The sequence below is a fragment of the Symsagittifera roscoffensis genome, chromosome 7 (assembly GCF_963678635.1).
Source record: "Symsagittifera roscoffensis chromosome 7, txSymRosc1.1, whole genome shotgun sequence".
In the NCBI taxonomy this organism is placed as follows: domain Eukaryota; kingdom Metazoa; phylum Xenacoelomorpha; order Acoela; family Convolutidae; genus Symsagittifera; species Symsagittifera roscoffensis.
Window position 1 is genome coordinate 35164852 of NC_087068.1, and position 21413 is coordinate 35186264.

Genomic DNA, 21413 nt, shown 5'->3' on the forward strand with positions numbered 1-21413 from the left:
ATACCACACTCCGAGCTTTCTTCGAGGTAAACAAAATCGAGCAAAAACGTAAGAAAGAACCATCACACCCCTTTGGCTCAGAAAACCGAATGAAGAAGTCTGGAACAGATTGAGTGCTGATCAAAAAAAGTACAGCCATTATAGTTATGTGATTTCCAAGGGGAACTTAACATGCACAGAGGGTTAGCTGCAAATCGCAAACACAGGCAACAAACGATTGCATAACTGAGCTCCAAAATCAGCCGCTCTAAAAACAAACATTACCAACAGACAGTTCGAAAAGAGTTAATGAACGCAAGAAAAACATAATGACTTAGTTTCCAAAATCTTTCTTTTCGAATTTGAAAGAAAAAAATAGATGCCCATATTGCGTTTTTTATTTTTTAGAACAATTTATGATTTTTTTTAATATCCCAATTTCAGAACGCTGGATCAATAGATTACTTGTTTGAACCGCTGGGAAATCTGAAAATTGAATTCCACTTTCGACACTAGAAGTCTATCACATTTTTGTGCCTTTTACACTTTTGCTGTTTGATAGAGGATTTCGATGATCTGAACGCAGTTATACAGCATGTCATAAAATCCACCAACAAATACGAAGAAAATGTAATTCTTTTAACCTTACAAATTGGCCAATTTATTATAAAAGCCACTTCAGACGCCGTTCGATAGAGGAGTTTGTCTTCCTTTTAACAAAGGAAATTAACTTACTTAAAAAAGAAATCTACGTCAAACCTCATAAAATTAAATTTGAGCCTGAACAAATTTTAAGACATCTGAAAACGGAAAAAATTATCAGCATCTATATAAGAGTCTGAACTTTAATCAACGACTCTTAAAAATGTCTGCTGACAACGAGATTCGAACCAAAACTATCATATCCAAGAGTCGCCTGCCTTAACTTTCAAACAACTGCTGCTAGGATTACGCTACTTTTCTACTTAGAAACTCTATTCCTTTACATCATTTCTATTATAAATGCAACTACTAGTACAAACAAGCTGTTCACAGAAATTGAACATAGCCAATTGACTATGTTCGACGTTGAATAATTGAATAAGTGCCACTGAACTCAAGATTACAGAAAAAAAAAACTGAATTTTAAAAATATATATATATGGCCTTGAAATTCTTTGAATTTTAGTATTTTTTATGATAGAAACATTTTAGATAACACTAACCCCATTTTAGAAAACCGGCTAACTTCGTTTTTTACAAACCAGGAAAAATTCTTCGGTTGATGATCAAATATCCATCAAAAAACATCAACTCAATTTTTACCAGATATAATAGCAACTTGCACAGTAAGAAATCTTCTTTCGATAGATTGTCTAAATGGGAAAACCATCTCCTAATAAGCGTGACTGTTTCATTAAAAAAAAGATAATGATGTAAAAATAAGACTGAATTGATTGTATTGACATTCAATTTCATCAACCAAGCGTAAGCTAATTAATGATGTACAAACAGAGGATCGAACAAAAAACAGTTTCACAATCCAGTATAGAGAAATTATTAACATATGATACGACCAATTCTTCGAAAAATAAGTTTGATTCAAAGATTTTAAGTATGCACATTTAAATATAAAGAAATACTATACTCATCAATTTCAGTTATTATTTATCACATTTTTTGCAACTTCTGTGTTGCTGTTGCTTTATCACATTGTCTCTCTGTAAGTTCGCCAATATCCAATTTTCTAGACACATGTTACATTCTGAATCATTGCCTCATCGCACAACCCACTCGACACCGTGTTTCGTTTCATGCGTTTGTCACAGTGGTTGCATGAAGACGCCACATGGTCGCTCACTCCAGAGGTGGTGTTGGCTTTGAACTTGGCAATCGAGTTCTGCGACAGCCAAGTAAGACCTCTGCGTCTCTCTCGTCCGTGCTCCTCCACATCTTCGATGGTCTCAGGTAGTTCTTGGTTCTCAGTCGAGGGCAACATGTAGGTGCAGAAACTTCCAGCCAGAGAGAGAGTTCCGAAAATGACCGGTGGTAGATATGGGTAGGAGCTAGCGGTGCTCACAAGGATTGACGACAGAGAAGATCCGATTCGAGCGACAGCTGAGCAACTTCCCAGCCCAATACTTCGGTGGGTAGTAGGCATGAACTCCGACACGTGCACGTAGATACCGTTGAACGCCATGTCCGACAGGAACGTTGCGAAGAGCAGCATGGCCAGCAGTTGGAACTCGTTGTTGTCAGGCCACACCTTCATCACCGTTATTATGTTGTACGAAATAAAGCCACACACAGCAAACAAGAAGATGAGGGGAAGCCTACGACCGTAGGTGAACACGATGGCCCCGATGACAGGAGAAATGAATTCAAAGAATCCGACAAGACAATAGGCCAGATAGGGGTCCTCTGCCAATTGCGGTGCATAGAAATTTATGCCGTGGTTTGTGAACGCTCCTTGGAACCAAATTACTGCTGAGAACAGAAAACGACGTCTCATTTCCGGAGTCTTGACCAGACCCATTGCCAGCTTCAGATTACTTGGCTGCTTATGTGCATCTTCAGAAGCGCGTCTGTGAAACGACTCCAGGCGTTCCCGAATCGACTCCTCGGACACCTTTTTCCCATTCCATTTTGCTCCACGAAGCAGAACCTAAATCAAAACGAACTTTCTTGGAACCCATTTAAGCAAATCACCTCGTCTTAACATTTTGTTAAGCGAAGACTCAAAACTTACATAAATTGTAATTTTCCAACCTGTAATTTTCAAGTTTCCGAAAACCACTGGTTAAACATCAAGTTGCTATTATCGAAAGAAACTCAACTCTGATCTCAATCGCCTAAAAAACTTAAAAAGTGGTCACCTGGGTTGCCTCTTCTATCTTTCCGTTAATTGCCAGCCATCTGGGAGACTCGGAAAGGAGAGGAGTGACGCAAACGAGGCATAAAAGAGAGGGAATGGAGTAGACGATCTGCTGGTAGCGCCAGTGTTTCAGCCACATGGCAATCAGCGCCACCGTGATGAACTGTAGGCCCCATGGAATGTGGACGACGTTGCCAATCATGGCTCGTCGCGAGGGAGCAGTCGTTTCCATCGAAATCACGTAAGCCACCGTGAATGTTCCAAAGACCACGACACCTAGAAAAGGTCTAGATATGCATCGTCTGAGACAAGACAAAAAAAAATTAATTACCGTTATTTCGATAAAAAAAAGATTTAGTTAAGTTCGAAAAACTTAAAAAATATTCTTCCTTCAAATTAAAAGTTGAAAAATTCAACTACAAATGCTTCAATCTATCAAAATGAAACATAATTGAAGTAAACAGTGTCATGGCCAATTAGGATTGGCATTTGAAAAGCAAACCTTGCAACAGTCTGACAGCTAGAAAGACGTAAATGTTTGGAGAGAATGTGAGAGAGAAGTTGAGAACGATCATGATGGGAACTCCAACACACAGTGCCTTCTTCCGTCCGACCCAGTCACCCAACCAGCCGAACAGAAAGACGCCGAAGAAACAGCCGATAGTAAACGCCGAGTGGACGAGAGGGACTAGGAAGTTCGCGTATCCGCACATCAGGTGGAACTCGGTCAGCAGAGCATTATCGAAGTGTTCGTGCTGGTACACCATCTCATGACTGTCTGATTCGGAACACTTGATTGGTTGCTCCGAATCAGCCAGTACAATCTCACAGGATTGTAAGTCAGAATTCAGAGTGAAATTCGAATCATCTTTCAATTTGCACCCATATGCCCAGTTGTTACTACTTCCCACCAACATGGGGTACGAATTGTTTTGGATTCCGGCGGTTATTGTCATCAGCATATTGAAAAACGCAATAAACCATTGCCATGGGCCTAGTTCGCCAACCTCTTTCATGATCGTCGCGAATTCGTCGCGTCCACATTGCGACTCACTGAACGAAGTGAGATTGCGAGGTCGTTTGGTCACGTTGTCGTGGCCTAGAAACACACAAAAGTGATAACATTCGGAATAAATGACCCAAAAAATATTTGTTGATTAAAATTTAAAGACGAAAGTAAAATAGAACCGTAGTCCGGGCTCGGCGGGCTTTGCTCGCGAATTAAAGCATGAACTGAAATATGAAAAAGTAACACTAGTGGTTATTTCACCTACACCAAACAAGTTGAAGTTCAAATATAATCATTAATCAATGACAGACAATTAGTAATGACAAATTTTACAAATCCGCCTTTCACGAATGAGCTGCATGTTTACAATTGCAGTAATTAAAATATTGCTCGTGTTGGGATTTCCTGAAGTCGAAAAAAAACAACTTTGTTCATACTCGAACTCTGCGAAAGAAGTCACGTCGTTCAGGATTCGGTTCGATTTGTTGCGAGTCCTCTTTGTGCTGTTTTCGCGCTCATTTTTTCATTCAAGTGGTGAGATGGTGTGCTATTGTCAAAATAACTATAAAATTAGGCCGTTATTTTTTTGAAACCCTAAGTTAGGCAGGCTTGCTTTAGTAAATGCATGATTGACAACAACTTGCCTAGTTTTTAAACACCCTACTTAGTATTTCATGTGGTTGAAATAACTGTATGTTATATGTACCTGTTTCGATTTCTACCTCGGGAGCAGCCACCTAGGTGACACCCTTACCATAATCGACAGGTATCTAGACAGGTAACCACTCAAATCGGGTGGCCAGTAGTATTGGGACCTCGTCCCTTCTGATTGTCCCATGCAGGGTAGCAAATTCGAGAACTCATCGTTGGTCGAGAATTGAGCAGAGACAGAGTATACCTGCCGATTACTCACTCCCGAGGTAGATGACGACAATTTCAGGGAAGAAGCTATTCAAGACTATTCAACCAGTAGCGTAGCAGTTGGTCAAGAGGTAAAAATGATCTTTTGCCGTCCGCTTTTGGGTACTAAACATGTCATCATCCCATCATCAACATTTTGTAAAGCAACGCACGACTCGAAGACTTGTTTTGGCAGCTCGCGCAATTGAGATAAGAATCACAGTTGAGATGAGACAACAAGCAAGGAGAGGAGGGATTGATTGGTTTTGAAGAAGCACCGATTGATTGTTTGCGAATCATCAATATTACCTGGACCCACATCCTGTCTCGTGGCGTTTCCGACGCTCCGCCTCCAGTGGTGTGAACATTTAGATGAATCTTGATTAATCAAAAGGAGAATCAGATTAGAGATTTCACAAGACAACCTTTCACTTCAGAAGAAACGCTTAGTCATAGCACCCAAGAAAGTGAGATAGACGTTTAAAATCAGACAACCTCGATATTTGGTCGCAGTATATTAGTTTTAGACTTTAATTTCGCGGTAGCTGCTTATTTAATATGAACTGCTTGAAATTCTGAACAGAGGCTAAGAGGAACTTCGCACAGTTTGCGATACAAAAATATACGCCAGTGGTCTAAGGCGTAACAAAAATTAACTGTTAAAACACCAAAATCTTTGATTTTTTTGAAACTTCCAAGTACTTCAAAAGTAGACGCAATCCAGCCATTCTATTACACTCTAATGATCTATAAGAGCATATTTGACCAAATAAGGAATCAATTGTTGAAAAAGGGGGAATTTAAAGATATTACAACCAAATAAAATCATGATTTCACACAATTTGATAACGGCTGGCGTGTGTAAAAATTGAAAATTGAAGACAAGACTCATTCATTTCTTTTTTGCGACTGAGAGGAGAATGAGAAGAACCACCATAATATCGAAGAAGTGTCAATGGACTTAAGGAGACAAAAAAACTGAAATTTTTTGAATGAAACTGACCAATGTGAGAAAATTGGATCAGCAGCTCAATTTTTTATTCTGCGGGGAAATCTGAAAAAAAAAATCATTTTTGAAATTAGACACTAATCACGTTTTCCATCCCATTTCAATTTATTAGTAGCTAGCGTATTCTGCCTTCTTTTTATTTTCAGCAAATGACTTTGAATTGGGATGAAAAAAGAGCTAAAGTCAAAGAGACAAAAAAAAACAAATTTGAGCAAAATCTACGAATTTTTCTGAAAAAAATCAATAAACCTTGTACCTGTTTTCACTACCTTCATGGAAAATTTCAAAAGATCTGAAAATCGCAGAAAAGAAAAATTATTTCAAAAAACCAGCAAAATTTCTGATTTGCAAGCTGATTTGCAAGCACCACTACAAGAATACATCAAAAGATTTTATATCACCGAGAAAGTTGCTCAGATCACCAAAAACTTCAGCACAAAGCCAACTAAGTCAACAAAAAAAATATGAAGACAAATAGAATTGCAAGCTAGCAGACACGAAAGGAAGCAACTAAATGCTAAGAAAACGGAAAAATTTTCGAGGAAACAACAACTAAAAAAAACTTCAAAAAGTTGTCAGGAATGATGTTCTAAATGCGGAAAACACGTTCAAAAACACATTTATTGGCGTTTAATGAAAATTTAAAACAATTTTCCAGCGAAAAAAAATGTCATGAAAACTTGTATAGCCGAAATCATTTAGGCCAAAAAATGTTAAAACAAAAAAAGGATAAAATACGAAATCAAGGTCAGTAGACTTACAATATGCAGGAGTAAACGATAACATAAAAAGCAACTACAATGAAAACTGCGTACAGCAAAAAAATTCTAAGATATGGCAACTAAGTCGACAAAACATAAGTGGTTAAATAAAAAGCCGACAATATTTTTGAAACGGATATTTCACGTTCGAAAAAAAAGGTTCTTGTTCACATTCAAACCCAGGACATTTGCCATCCCAGGCACATTAGTTACCTGCAGACTAAGTAAGCCGAAGACTCTTGGAAATTTGAATTCCTTGTGAACTAAGACACAGAGTGATTTCAGTGTTTCTGATAAACAAGATGTTAACCCGAAAAAAGTCCATATTCCCATTTAATAACTCTTGCTAATCGCAAGCGCAAATATATCTAACGGTTCTATGAAAAATTCCAACTTTTTTTCAGCTGATGAAAAATTTCAACGAAGATCCATTTCATCATTCTCGGTTCATAAGATAAGCAAATTGATTAATAGCTATCGGAGCTTCTTAAAAAATATAACTATTAGAAGTCACTTCCGAGATCGCCATTTCCATTTGTCTCAAAACAAAATAATCTGCAACCAAATGCCAGGGTGACGTTTAAAATACATCGAAATCACCGGTTAAGCTCATTTCTCGTAATTTTATCTCAAGGCGGAAAAATTGCCCAATTACTAAAGCTCGCAAAAATAATCAATTACTTTATGCCAAATTCGTCTAAAAACTTAGTCAAAAATTTTATCTCAAGGCGGAAAAATTGCCCAATTACTAAAGCTCGCAAAAATAATCAATTACTTTATGCCAAATTCGTCTAAAAACTTAGTCAAAAATTTTCTAATTTGATTTAGTGGGGGCGGGGTGCCGGACATCAAGCCGATTCGTAAAAATAGGAACTTCAGGCCGAATATTTTCTTATAAACTTGTGAATTATGATTAATTTGAAAATTTTATTGAAGAACTTCTGAATTTCATGATCTTTCTTCATTAGTTATTGGCGTTTTCATAAAATTTAAGCCTCCAAATGACGTTTAGGAAAGTTGAAAAATAAAATACGGTTGAAGGCGTTTTTCATGTTTATAACTTATGCATTTCAAAAACCGGCTGATGTTATCAACGGATGCCAATTCCAGGTGGTGCATTGTCATGAATATCGCTTTTTATGGACTAAACTTAACTAAATTTTTTAAAAGCAACGTTTTACTGATGAAAAAGTGTTTTGAGGTGCTTGAAAAGTTCAAATTTTGGCCTGAAGTCTCTTCGGCTTGAAGTCTCGTCGCCCTGTTGTCCTAGACCCGATTTAGTGATACAAAATCCAAAAATATATCCCATTTTTAAACCGTGTGTATTACTGTAATGATTCTATTGAAGCACATTTTTTGAAGATTTTTAATTTTATATGGACAAGTTTTCCTGAATTGCAATCCGCACTTCCACAGAGATCTTGATTCAACTCGCCTTGTTCTATAGAGAAGTCCCATGAACTTTTGCCATCAACTATGAAAAAAAATATATATAACATTGTCCTTTCAAATTGGGCTAGAATGAATAAAAACGTATAAGTTTGATTTACCAGCAATTTTGTTTTATGTTATATTCCCTGAAATTTGTGTCACGTTAGGGCTGAATTTTATTTCACATTAGCTACGGTGCTCCCAAGAATCCCATGGAAGTATGAAAGTGCTATTTCAATTCGGAGCAAAGTGATTTCGATTTCTTAGGAAATTTCACTCATTTTTGCCGAATAAAAATTACCCTCGGCTACAGAATCATGCGGCCCTTCTGTCCAGCCAGATCCAGCCTTGGGACCCTGGTTGTCCAGGCACGACACATCCACGTCACCTCCAGCGTAGTCTGCTGCTCTGATTGCATCCACTCCATAATCCAAAGAGGAGTCGCTCGGATTGGACTCGGGCCGCAGTTCGTCTCGAGACTCACCATGGCATGCCGGCAACACTCCCTCGTTTGAGTAGTTTGAGTTTGCTGACTCGGCGTCGAATGGTTGCCCCGAGGTCCTCAAACCATCCACGTACTGATTCACAGTCATGATTCAACTCCGAAGTATGTATAACTTTAGAAAAAATTGCAGACTTGACAAACAAAATAAAGAATTGCTCAAAAATCGACTGCGACTTTTTGTCTCAAACCGACAAAAAAAATTCAAAATGCGATTCAAGAAGTAACCGAAGAGAAATAGTTTTAAGCTAAATCGTGATAAACTATAATCCTATAACTGAATAATCCGAAGATCACGTTGATTTTGGAAATAGGGCGAGTTTAAAGCAGCTGCCGAATGAATAACTTCAAGGGTAATTTGTAAGCTGAAGAACTGTTTCCAAACACTAAGTTAAGCTTGTATATTCAGTGAGTCGATTTAAACTGATTGTATGGATATAAGAGAGCTCAAGGCGGGCAAACAATTTAAACAAACTGTGTCCCGTTATTCAGATCTTCGACAGGACCCTAGTCAAGTCAGAACTCGACAATCAAGGTCAACGAAGGACACTTGCTACAACGCCTGAATTAAACTGAAGTTTCTTGTTTTAGGAATTTTGGATAAAATTAATAACACAACTTGGTAGAGTTTCAGAGAGTAATTGGAATCAATTCGATCTGAAACACAAACTTTTATCACTGTTTTCGTGGTCGCGGTTTTATTAAGAGCGAGAGTTACTGGGCAATGGAAACTGCAGTTTTCACTTTAAAATGATACATTCGAGTGACAAAAATTTAACTATGTTTTTCGGGTTCTCGATTAAATCGTCGAAAGCAAATTAACAGCTGAATTTTCGGCTCCTTTGAAGGTGACTTGGACTACAAACTGTGATCAAAATGTGAACAAAGCTTTACGTAAAACGCAAGAGATGTGCGGTCAGGTTAGACCAGAAACGATAAAAAGTTTCACGTAAACTCGATGGTAAGTTAAAAAATCTACGTGTTTTCACAACAAAACTGTCAATTAAAATTATTTAATCTCTTACGTAAGAGTCGAAAAGAGTTATGCAATACACGAATCACTCTCGGATGTTGCATAACACTCCGAATTCTGAAGATACAGTCATTAAATCATTGAAAGTAGAGGCCGAAAAATAAAAAGCACAGAAGGAAAATGATTTTACAGGGGGAATTAGAGCACCACCATCGAGGAATATATTTCTAACACGTGAAAGCGGTTGAAACACCACTGAAATGGTACAAAAAAGGAACAACGACTTGGTAAATGGTATTATGAACGGAAGATACATGGAAACACTTGGTGCGTTTGCATACCATTTGTTAGACGTCTGATTAAGTCGAAAAACGATGCACAATTTTTAGTTACTATGGAAGTAGAAAACGCACCCCTCCCCAATTCGCAATTTTTTGGTCAAAACCTTCCAAAAAATGCCAGTTTTGGCCTGTTTTTTTTTCTTTAAAAAATGCTGTTGGTAAACATCACCAGTGTCCAGCCAGCCCGCAAGATTTAAAAATCAACACAACCTGATTTAAATCTGTCCACAAATGCAAAGAAAAATCTCATAAACACTAATTTGTGTCGCTTAAGATCCATACACAAGCGGTATCAAACAAACTGTGATCGATCTAAATAACTTTAGTTACATTGCAATACACAAAATAAGCAACTAATTTAACTCAAAATGCATACGATCGCTTCTCCAAAAAATTGTTGAGCTGCTCGGTAGAAAAACCTATCGCCTCAAAGACCACTTGTCTCGCCCTACAATGCACGCACTCTGCAAAATATTCCTCTTTCTTCATTTCCCTTCGTTTGCAATAATATCTCCTGTTCGTTCGGATTAGCAGTAGGAAATCGCTTAACTCTCCCAATCAGCTACAGAATGTAACCGACACAAAAAATAGTTTCCAATTCTTAACAACACTATAGAGCCTTCTAGTGCAGCTTGTTAAAAACATAGTGAGCTAAATTAATTTTTGTGGTAATTGAAATGACACTTGACACCGTCTCTACCAAAAATAAGAATTACAAGCCTTTAATCAAATGAAAAGTACATTTTTGCAAATCTCTTCTGCTTATTTACTCATAGGTCAAGATATTCAAACAAAGGACCATATTTGCTAACTAAGACGACAACGTTCGCTGATCAACTATGAATATGGTTCAACACACTTTCACCGCACATTTTTTAACAAAAAAAGCTTAGCTGTAACACGCACTCAATAGCGTAACACAGAAGCGCATAACACACTACAATGCATTGTAACTTGAGCATTATTCTGTGGTATTTAGGATATGACGATGGTAGTAACCGCTGCGAATTAAGTGGCACCCGGTTTCCATTATGCACTTTTAAAAAAGCTGTTAAGCTAAGATGAAAGCGGCGTCAATGAGCTGAAGAGTGTTTTCAAACTTCAGATGATCAAAAGCGTTCAACTTCATATCTCGTGGACGTCGGTTGAGTTCGAGCTCAGACTCAATTTTTTTTTCAATTTTCTGTACTAACGGAACTTTCCAAATGCCTTTTTTGGGTTATTTCCGTTGCCAGAATATATTCTAATAAAAACAGTTTAGGTATACGATGATGGATCATTTGTCAGATGAATTCCAAAAACGCCCTACATGCAACTGCTCTGTTCCGACCATTATGGTTAATATGCCTATCAACGAGAAATAAAAAAAATGGTTTAGAGAGAACTCAGCACGGATTAAGTACAAGAATGAAAAAGTATCTCAAATTTCATCAATTTCTGTGACTGAGTATTTGTAGGGATATTTTCGGTTATAACCTTTAAGAAATGAACAAATAAAATTTTACAACCAAATTGGATCGATACTACAAAGCCAAGATAGTAATTTGCGAATGGCCAAAACGAAGCAGTTCACTTAATTCAGTATCAAACTGGCTCTTGTTTTACTTTTTCGGTATAATAAGAGTCTGTGTCTCATTACACAGAGTCTTATTATACCAAAAAAAGTAAAAAAAAAAAAAAAAAAGTCAATTTGAGGATGAATTAAGTGAACTGCTTCGTTTTGGGCAGTCCCAGATAACTATCTTGTCTTTGTTATATCGATCCAATTTTGTTGTAAACCTTTCATTTTTCATTACTCCACTTCGCACCACTTACGATTCAACATAAACATTAAAAAACAGATGTCGAAAAAAATTAAAGTTAAAAAAACTGAGTAAACCAAAATTTTCGTAAGTCTAGTTAATAAACAACTAGAGGCCCAGCTAAAGCTGGAGGTATGCGGTATGCGTGTGATAATGCACGAATTTTCTATACTGATGCAGCACGGAAAATGGGTTTAAAAAATTGGACTTAGTTGTTTCTCTACTAAAGTAAGTGAGAAGAGCAAAAAATTTCGAGATAATCAATTTTCCCAAGGAGATAAAAATTCTCATACAAAAATTAAGGAGCCACCGCTCCTGCAGGAGCCAAGATCGCAACCGGTTCTTCCAGTTGAACTGTTCATCTCAGATTTGATGGTGTAAATTTTAAGAAAATTCAAAAATTTCTAAGAAACGGTCAAAGTTCTAAGCAATGGTCAAAAAGATTTCCAAAATCCATGATTTTTTCCTGCAAAGGGCAGGTTGGGGCCGCTTAAGCAGAGAAAATTCCCAAAACTGTGTTTTTCGATTGAACACAACATAAGAAGTGGCACGGTAGTTTTCACTTAAAATCAAAAAATTAGCAAAACACTGTTTAAAAACTTCGACTTGTTTGAAGGCCAAAATTTTTTCTTTAAGAAAGTGGGCATAGCCAGTTATAAAAGTAGTTTCAACAACTTAATGTTTTGACTAAAGCTATGATATCAGATTTGGTACGATAAATAGCGAGAAAATTCTAGAAAAAAATGTCAACTACTCAAATACTTGCTATTTCCGAAAATCATAGATTTTTGCGTGAAAAAATAGCGCAAAGCTGTAACCTGTAATTTCGATTGAACCTAAAATCTCAGATTTGGGAGGGTAGTTCTCGAGAAATGTCAAAAAGTTTTAGAAAAAAAACAGTCAAAAATCAACATTTAATTTTTCCGAGGAACAAAATTTTTGGTGTCAGAAAAATTTCGGAGTAGCCGCAAAAGCAAATGAGCTTCCCACAACCCGTTCTTTGAAATGAACCCAAACTCTCAAAAATGGCAGGGTAGTTTTCGAGAATATTCAAACTTCGTTCAAAAAAAATTGTGCATAGCCGCTCATGCGGGGAACTTTTCAAAACAGTTCTATTCATTGAAACCAAAAACGCACATTTGAGATGAATAGTTCTCGAGAAAACCAATAAATATATCAGAAAAACATGGGTCAAACGTTCCCCCAAAGACTTTTTCGAAGGCTGCAGTCAGGGGAATCAAGCAAAAAGTACAGATTAAGTACAAGAATGAAAAAGTATCTCAAATTTCATCAATTTCTGTGACTGAGTATTTGTAGGGATATTTTCGGTTATAACCTTTAAGAAATGAACAAATAAAATTTTACAACCAAATTGGATCGATACTACAAAGCCAAGATAGTAATTTGCGAATGGCCAAAACGAAGCAGTTCACTTAATTCAGTATCAAACTGGCTCTTGTTTTACTTTTTCGGTATAATAAGAGTCTGTGTCTCATTACACAGAGTCTTATTATACCAAAAAAAGTAAAAAAAAAAAAAAGTCAATTTGAGGATGAATTAAGTGAACTGCTTCGTTTTGGGCAGTCCCAGATAACTATCTTGTCTTTGTTATATCGATCCAATTTTGTTGTAAACCTTTCATTTTTCATTACTCCACTTCGCACCACTTACGATTCAACATAAACATTAAAAAACAGATGTCGAAAAAAATTAAAGTTAAAAAAAACTGAGTAAACCAAAATTTTCGTAAGTCTAGTTAATAAACAACTAGAGGCCCAGCTAAAGCTGGAGGTATGCGGTATGCGTGTGATAATGCACGAATTTTCTATACTGATGCAGCACGGAAAATGGGTTTAAAAAATTGGACTTAGTTGTTTCTCTACTAAAGTAAGTGAGAAGAGCAAAAAATTTCGAGATAATCAATTTTCCCAAGGAGATAAAAATTCCCATACAAAAATTAAGGAGCCACCGCTCCTGCAGGAGCCAAGATCGCAACCGGTTCTTCCAGTTGAACTGTTCATCTCAGATTTGATGGTGTAAATTTTAAGAAAATTCAAAAATTTCTAAGAAACGGTCAAAGTTCTAAGCAATGGTCAAAAAGATTTCCAAAATCCAAGATTTTTTCCTGCAAAGGGCAGGTTGGGGCCGCTTAAGCAGAGAAAATTCCCAAAACTGTGTTTTTCGATTGAACACAACATAAGAAGTGGCACGGTAGTTTTCACTTAAAATCAAAAAATTAGCAAAACACTGTTTAAAAACTTCGACTTGTTTGAAGGCCAAAATTTTTTCTTTAACAAAGTGGGCATAGCCAGTTATAAAAGTAGTTTCAACAACTTAATGTTTTGACTAAAGCTATGATATCAGATTTGGTACGATAAATAGCGAGAAAATTCTAGAAAAAAATGTCAACTACTCAAATACTTGCTATTTCCGAAAATCATAGATTTTTGCGTGAAAAAATAGCGCAAAGCTGTAACCTGTAATTTCGATTGAACCTAAAATCTCAGATTTGGGAGGGTAGTTCTCGAGAAATGTCAAAAAGTTTTAGAAAAAAAACAGTCAAAAATCAACATTTAATTTTTCCGAGGAACAAAATTTTTGGTGTCAGAAAAATTTCGGAGTAGCCGCAAAAGCAAATGAGCTTCCCACAACCCGTTCTTTGAAATGAACCCAAACTCTCAAAAATGGCAGGGTAGTTTTCGAGAATATTCAAACTTCGTTCAAAAAAAATTGTGCATAGCCGCTCATGCGGGGAACTTTTCAAAACAGTTCTATTCATTGAAACCAAAAACGCACATTTGAGATGAATAGTTCTCGAGAAAACCAATAAATATATCAGAAAAACATGGGTCAAACGTTCCCCCAAAGACTTTTTCGAAGGCTGCAGTCAGGGGAATCAAGCAAAAAGTACAGATTAAGTACAAGAATGAAAAAGTATCTCAAATTTCATCAATTTCTGTGACTGAGTATTTGTAGGGATATTTTCGGTTATAACCTTTAAGAAATGAACAAATAAAATTTTACAACCAAATTGGATCGATACTACAAAGCCAAGATAGTAATTTGCGAATGGCCAAAACGAAGCAGTTCACTTAATTCAGTATCAAACTGGCTCTTGTTTTACTTTTTCGGTATAATAAGAGTCTGTGTCTCATTACACAGAGTCTTATTATACCAAAAAAAGTAAAAAAAAAAAAAAGTCAATTTGAGGATGAATTAAGTGAACTGCTTCGTTTTGGGCAGTCCCAGATAACTATCTTGTCTTTGTTATATCGATCCAATTTTGTTGTAAACCTTTCATTTTTCATTACTCCACTTCGCACCACTTACGATTCAACATAAACATTAAAAAACAGATGTCGAAAAAAATTAAAGTTAAAAAAAACTGAGTAAACCAAAATTTTCGTAAGTCTAGTTAATAAACAACTAGAGGCCCAGCTAAAGCTGGAGGTATGCGGTATGCGTGTGATAATGCACGAATTTTCTATACTGATGCAGCACGGAAAATGGGTTTAAAAAATTGGACTTAGTTGTTTCTCTACTAAAGTAAGTGAGAAGAGCAAAAAATTTCGAGATAATCAATTTTCCCAAGGAGATAAAAATTCTCATACAAAAATTAAGGAGCCACCGCTCCTGCAGGAGCCAAGATCGCAACCGGTTCTTCCAGTTGAACTGTTCATCTCAGATTTGATGGTGTAAATTTTAAGAAAATTCAAAAATTTCTAAGAAACGGTCAAAGTTCTAAGCAATGGTCAAAAAGATTTCCAAAATCCAAGATTTTTTCCTGCAAAGGGCAGGTTGGGGCCGCTTAAGCAGAGAAAATTCCCAAAACTGTGTTTTTCGATTGAACACAACATAAGAAGTGGCACGGTAGTTTTCACTTAAAATCAAAAAATTAGCAAAACACTGTTTAAAAACTTCGACTTGTTTGAAGGCCAAAATTTTTTCTTTAACAAAGTGGGCATAGCCAGTTATAAAAGTAGTTTCAACAACTTAATGTTTTGACTAAAGCTATGATATCAGATTTGGTACGATAAATAGCGAGAAAATTCTAGAAAAAAATGTCAACTACTCAAATACTTGCTATTTCCGAAAATCATAGATTTTTGCGTGAAAAAATAGCGCAAAGCTGTAACCTGTAATTTCGATTGAACCTAAAATCTCAGATTTGGGAGGGTAGTTCTCGAGAAATGTCAAAAAGTTTTAGAAAAAAAACAGTCAAAAATCAACATTTAATTTTTCCGAGGAACAAAATTTTTGGTGTCAGAAAAATTTCGGAGTAGCCGCAAAAGCAAATGAGCTTCCCACAACCCGTTCTTTGAAATGAACCCAAACTCTCAAAAATGGCAGGGTAGTTTTCGAGAATATTCAAACTTCGTTCAAAAAAAATTGTGCATAGCCGCTCATGCGGGGAACTTTTCAAAACAGTTCTATTCATTGAAACCAAAAACGCACATTTGAGATGAATAGTTCTCGAGAAAACCAATAAATATATCAGAAAAACATGGGTCAAACGTTCCCCCAAAGACTTTTTCGAAGGCTGCAGTCAGGGGAATCAAGCAAAAAGTACAGATTAAGTACAAGAATGAAAAAGTATCTCAAATTTCATCAATTTCTGTGACTGAGTATTTGTAGGGATATTTTCGGTTATAACCTTTAAGAAATGAACAAATAAAATTTTACAACCAAATTGGATCGATACTACAAAGCCAAGATAGTAATTTGCGAATGGCCAAAACGAAGCAGTTCACTTAATTCAGTATCAAACTGGCTCTTGTTTTACTTTTTCGGTATAATAAGAGTCTGTGTCTCATTACACAGAGTCTTATTATACCAAAAAAAGTAAAAAAAAAAAAAAGTCAATTTGAGGATGAATTAAGTGAACTGCTTCGTTTTGGGCAGTCCCAGATAACTATCTTGTCTTTGTTATATCGATCCAATTTTGTTGTAAACCTTTCATTTTTCATTACTCCACTTCGCACCACTTACGATTCAACATAAACATTAAAAAACAGATGTCGAAAAAAATTAAAGTTAAAAAAAACTGAGTAAACCAAAATTTTCGTAAGTCTAGTTAATAAACAACTAGAGGCCCAGCTAAAGCTGGAGGTATGCGGTATGCGTGTGATAATGCACGAATTTTCTATACTGATGCAGCACGGAAAATGGGTTTAAAAAATTGGACTTAGTTGTTTCTCTACTAAAGTAAGTGAGAAGAGCAAAAAATTTCGAGATAATCAATTTTCCCAAGGAGATAAAAATTCTCATACAAAAATTAAGGAGCCACCGCTCCTGCAGGAGCCAAGATCGCAACCGGTTCTTCCAGTTGAACTGTTCATCTCAGATTTGATGGTGTAAATTTTAAGAAAATTCAAAAATTTCTAAGAAACGGTCAAAGTTCTAAGCAATGGTCAAAAAGATTTCCAAAATCCAAGATTTTTTCCTGCAAAGGGCAGGTTGGGGCCGCTTAAGCAGAGAAAATTCCCAAAACTGTGTTTTTCGATTGAACACAACATAAGAAGTGGCACGGTAGTTTTCACTTAAAATCAAAAAATTAGCAAAACACTGTTTAAAAACTTCGACTTGTTTGAAGGCCAAAATTTTTTCTTTAACAAAGTGGGCATAGCCAGTTATAAAAGTAGTTTCAACAACTTAATGTTTTGACTAAAGCTATGATATCAGATTTGGTACGATAAATAGCGAGAAAATTCTAGAAAAAAATGTCAACTACTCAAATACTTGCTATTTCCGAAAATCATAGATTTTTGCGTGAAAAAATAGCGCAAAGCTGTAACCTGTAATTTCGATTGAACCTAAAATCTCAGATTTGGGAGGGTAGTTCTCGAGAAATGTCAAAAAGTTTTAGAAAAAAAACAGTCAAAAATCAACATTTAATTTTTCCGAGGAACAAAATTTTTGGTGTCAGAAAAATTTCGGAGTAGCCGCAAAAGCAAATGAGCTTCCCACAACCCGTTCTTTGAAATGAACCCAAACTCTCAAAAATGGCAGGGTAGTTTTCGAGAATATTCAAACTTCGTTCAAAAAAAATTGTGCATAGCCGCTCATGCGGGGAACTTTTCAAAACAGTTCTATTCATTGAAACCAAAAACGCACATTTGAGATGAATAGTTCTCGAGAAAACCAATAAATATATCAGAAAAACATGGGTCAAACGTTCCCCCAAAGACTTTTTCGAAGGCTGCAGTCAGGGGAATCAAGCAAAAAGTACAGATTAAGTACAAGAATGAAAAAGTATCTCAAATTTCATCAATTTCTGTGACTGAGTATTTGTAGGGATATTTTCGGTTATAACCTTTAAGAAATGAACAAATAAAATTTTACAACCAAATTGGATCGATACTACAAAGCCAAGATAGTAATTTGCGAATGGCCAAAACGAAGCAGTTCACTTAATTCAGTATCAAACTGGCTCTTGTTTTACTTTTTCGGTATAATAAGAGTCTGTGTCTCATTACACAGAGTCTTATTATACCAAAAAAAGTAAAAAAAAAAAAAAGTCAATTTGAGGATGAATTAAGTGAACTGCTTCGTTTTGGGCAGTCCCAGATAACTATCTTGTCTTTGTTATATCGATCCAATTTTGTTGTAAACCTTTCATTTTTCATTACTCCACTTCGCACCACTTACGATTCAACATAAACATTAAAAAACAGATGTCGAAAAAAATTAAAGTTAAAAAAAACTGAGTAAACCAAAATTTTCGTAAGTCTAGTTAATAAACAACTAGAGGCCCAGCTAAAGCTGGAGGTATGCGGTATGCGTGTGATAATGCACGAATTTTCTATACTGATGCAGCACGGAAAATGGGTTTAAAAAATTGGACTTAGTTGTTTCTCTACTAAAGTAAGTGAGAAGAGCAAAAAATTTCGAGATAATCAATTTTCCCAAGGAGATAAAAATTCTCATACAAAAATTAAGGAGCCACCGCTCCTGCAGGAGCCAAGATCGCAACCGGTTCTTCCAGTTGAACTGTTCATCTCAGATTTGATGGTGTAAATTTTAAGAAAATTCAAAAATTTCTAAGAAACGGTCAAAGTTCTAAGCAATGGTCAAAAAGATTTCCAAAATCCAAGATTTTTTCCTGCAAAGGGCAGGTTGGGGCCGCTTAAGCAGAGAAAATTCCCAAAACTGTGTTTTTCGATTGAACACAACATAAGAAGTGGCACGGTAGTTTTCACTTAAAATCAAAAAATTAGCAAAACACTGTTTAAAAACTTCGACTTGTTTGAAGGCCAAAATTTTTTCTTTAACAAAGTGGGCATAGCCAGTTATAAAAGTAGTTTCAACAACTTAATGTTTTGACTAAAGCTATGATATCAGATTTGGTACGATAAATAGCGAGAAAATTCTAGAAAAAAATGTCAACTACTCAAATACTTGCTATTTCCGAAAATCATAGATTTTTGCGTGAAAAAATAGCGCAAAGCTGTAACCTGTAATTTCGATTGAACCTAAAATCTCAGATTTGGGAGGGTAGTTCTCGAGAAATGTCAAAAAGTTTTAGAAAAAAAACAGTCAAAAATCAACATTTAATTTTTCCGAGGAACAAAATTTTTGGTGTCAGAAAAATTTCGGAGTAGCCGCAAAAGCAAATGAGCTTCCCACAACCCGTTCTTTGAAATGAACCCAAACTCTCAAAAATGGCAGGGTAGTTTTCGAGAATATTCAAACTTCGTTCAAAAAAAATTGTGCATAGCCGCTCATGCGGGGAACTTTTCAAAACAGTTCTATTCATTGAAACCAAAAACGCACATTTGAGATGAATAGTTCTCGAGAAAACCAATAAATATATCAGAAAAACATGGGTCAAACGTTCCCCCAAAGACTTTTTCGAAGGCTGCAGTCAGGGGAATCAAGCAAAAAGTACAGATTAAGTACAAGAATGAAAAAGTATCTCAAATTTCATCAATTTCTGTGACTGAGTATTTGTAGGGATATTTTCGGTTATAACCTTTAAGAAATGAACAAATAAAATTTTACAACCAAATTGGATCGATACTACAAAGCCAAGATAGTAATTTGCGAATGGCCAAAACGAAGCAGTTCACTTAATTCAGTATCAAACTGGCTCTTGTTTTACTTTTTCGGTATAATAAGAGTCTGTGTCTCATTACACAGAGTCTTATTATACCAAAAAAAGTAAAAAAAAAAAAAGTCAATTTGAGGATGAATTAAGTGAACTGCTTCGTTTTGGGCAGTCCCAGATAACTATCTTGTCTTTGTTATATCGATCCAATTTTGTTGTAACCTTTCATTTTTCATTACTCCACTTCGCACCACTTACGATTCAACATAAACATTAAAAAACAGATGTCGAAAAAAATTAAAGTTAAAAAAAACTGAGTAAACCAAAATTTTCGTAAGTCTAGTTAATAAACAACTAGAGGCCCAGCTAAAGCTGGAGGTATGCGGTATGCGTGTGATAATGCACGAATTTTCTATACTGATGCAGCACGGAAAATGGGTTTAAAAAATTGGACTTAGTTGTTTCTCTACTAAAGTAAGTGAGAAGAGCAAAAAATTTCGAGATAATCAATTTTCCCAAGGAGATAAAAATTCTCATACAAAAATTAAGGAGCCACCGCTCCTGCAGGAGCCAAGATCGCAACCGGTTCTTCCAGTTGAACTGTTCATCTCAGATTTGATGGTGTAAATTTTAAGAAAATTCAAAAATTTCTAAGAAACGGTCAAAGTTCTAAGCAATGGTCAAAAAGATTTCCAAAATCCATGATTTTTTCCTGCAAAGGGCAGGTTGGGGCCGCTTAAGCAGAGAAAATTCCGAAAACTGTGTTTTTCGATTGAACACAACATAAGAAGTGGCACGGTAGTTTTCACTTAAAATCAAAAAATTAGCAAAACACTGTTTAAAAACTTCGACTTGTTTGAAGGCCAAAATTTTTTCTTTAACAAAGTGGGCATAGCCAGTTATAAAAGTAGTTTCAACAACTTAATGTTTTGACTAAAGCTATGATATCAGATTTGGTACGATAAATAGCGAGAAAATTCTAGAAAAAAATGTCAACTACTCAAATACTTGCTATTTCCGAAAATCATAGATTTTTGCGTGAAAAAATAGCGCAAAGCTGTAACCTGTAATTTCGATTGAACCTAAAATCTCAGTGTTAAAAAATTAGGATACCACTCGTGTTGTAAAAGAGTGACTTAAACTAAGAATAGATTAAGACTGTGGATGATTAAGATTCCTACTAAAATTTGTAGGCTTTTATTTAAGACTAAATAAAAGACGGGGATTCTATCTAAGTTAAGAGAGGTTTAAAAGATTGAATTGGTTGCGATTGATTTGTTACGTATCATAAAAGATAGTGTCCAATTCAGAGTCTACCAAAAGCCGTTGCGCTTTTGGCAGGTATATAAATTAACAACTTAAAGGTCGATGGTAAGTTAAGATCAGAGGTTAAATAAACAAACCATAATACTTTTACATTCCCCGCGAAATTTTATCTATAATCTATCCCTTTCGCCTCACCAGAAGGGAACAAAACAAAAATGATTAAGCACTAAGATGAATGAATCAGTAGGCGCATTGTCTAGGACCCCCGAGAGTGGATCTAGATTCGTAAGAACACAGATTTGATAAAGGGCCCAAGAGGCGTATTATATACTAAGTACAATTACACGGTTATCAGGTCGAAAGGGTGGGTGTACAGTACGGGGAAGACCGGTGATCGGGCCCGACGGGCCGGACGGCATGTTCAACAAACAAAAACAAAATTCCAAAACAAAGCACCTTAGATCGAATAATATGTATTCGTCGGAAGAAATAACTGTAGACTGGTGACTATAGGCAAGCAAGAAACTGAAATAGCACCA

General features: G+C 36.0%; 1 protein-coding gene across 2 annotated transcripts; it reads right to left on the reverse strand.

The window, feature by feature from the left end:
• Positions 1-1390: 1390 nt before the first annotated feature.
• LOC134852150 (solute carrier family 22 member 6-like) lies at positions 1391-9708 on the reverse strand. 2 transcript variants are annotated; one of them, XM_063868449.1, is made up of 5 exons: positions 8245-9708; positions 5052-5120; positions 3336-3932; positions 2835-3109; positions 1391-2623 (listed from the first exon to the last, which is right to left on the reverse strand). In XM_063868449.1, exons 1-5 carry the CDS (start codon positions 8534-8536, stop codon positions 1706-1708), a joined length of 2151 nt encoding a protein of 716 aa, XP_063724519.1. In that variant the 5' UTR covers positions 8537-9708; the 3' UTR covers positions 1391-1705. The 2 variants fall into 2 exon arrangements, with proteins under 2 accessions (XP_063724519.1, XP_063724520.1); XM_063868450.1 differs by lacking the exon at positions 5052-5120 and having other exon boundaries at positions 8245-9697.
• Between the last annotated feature and the right edge of the window lie 11705 nt (positions 9709-21413).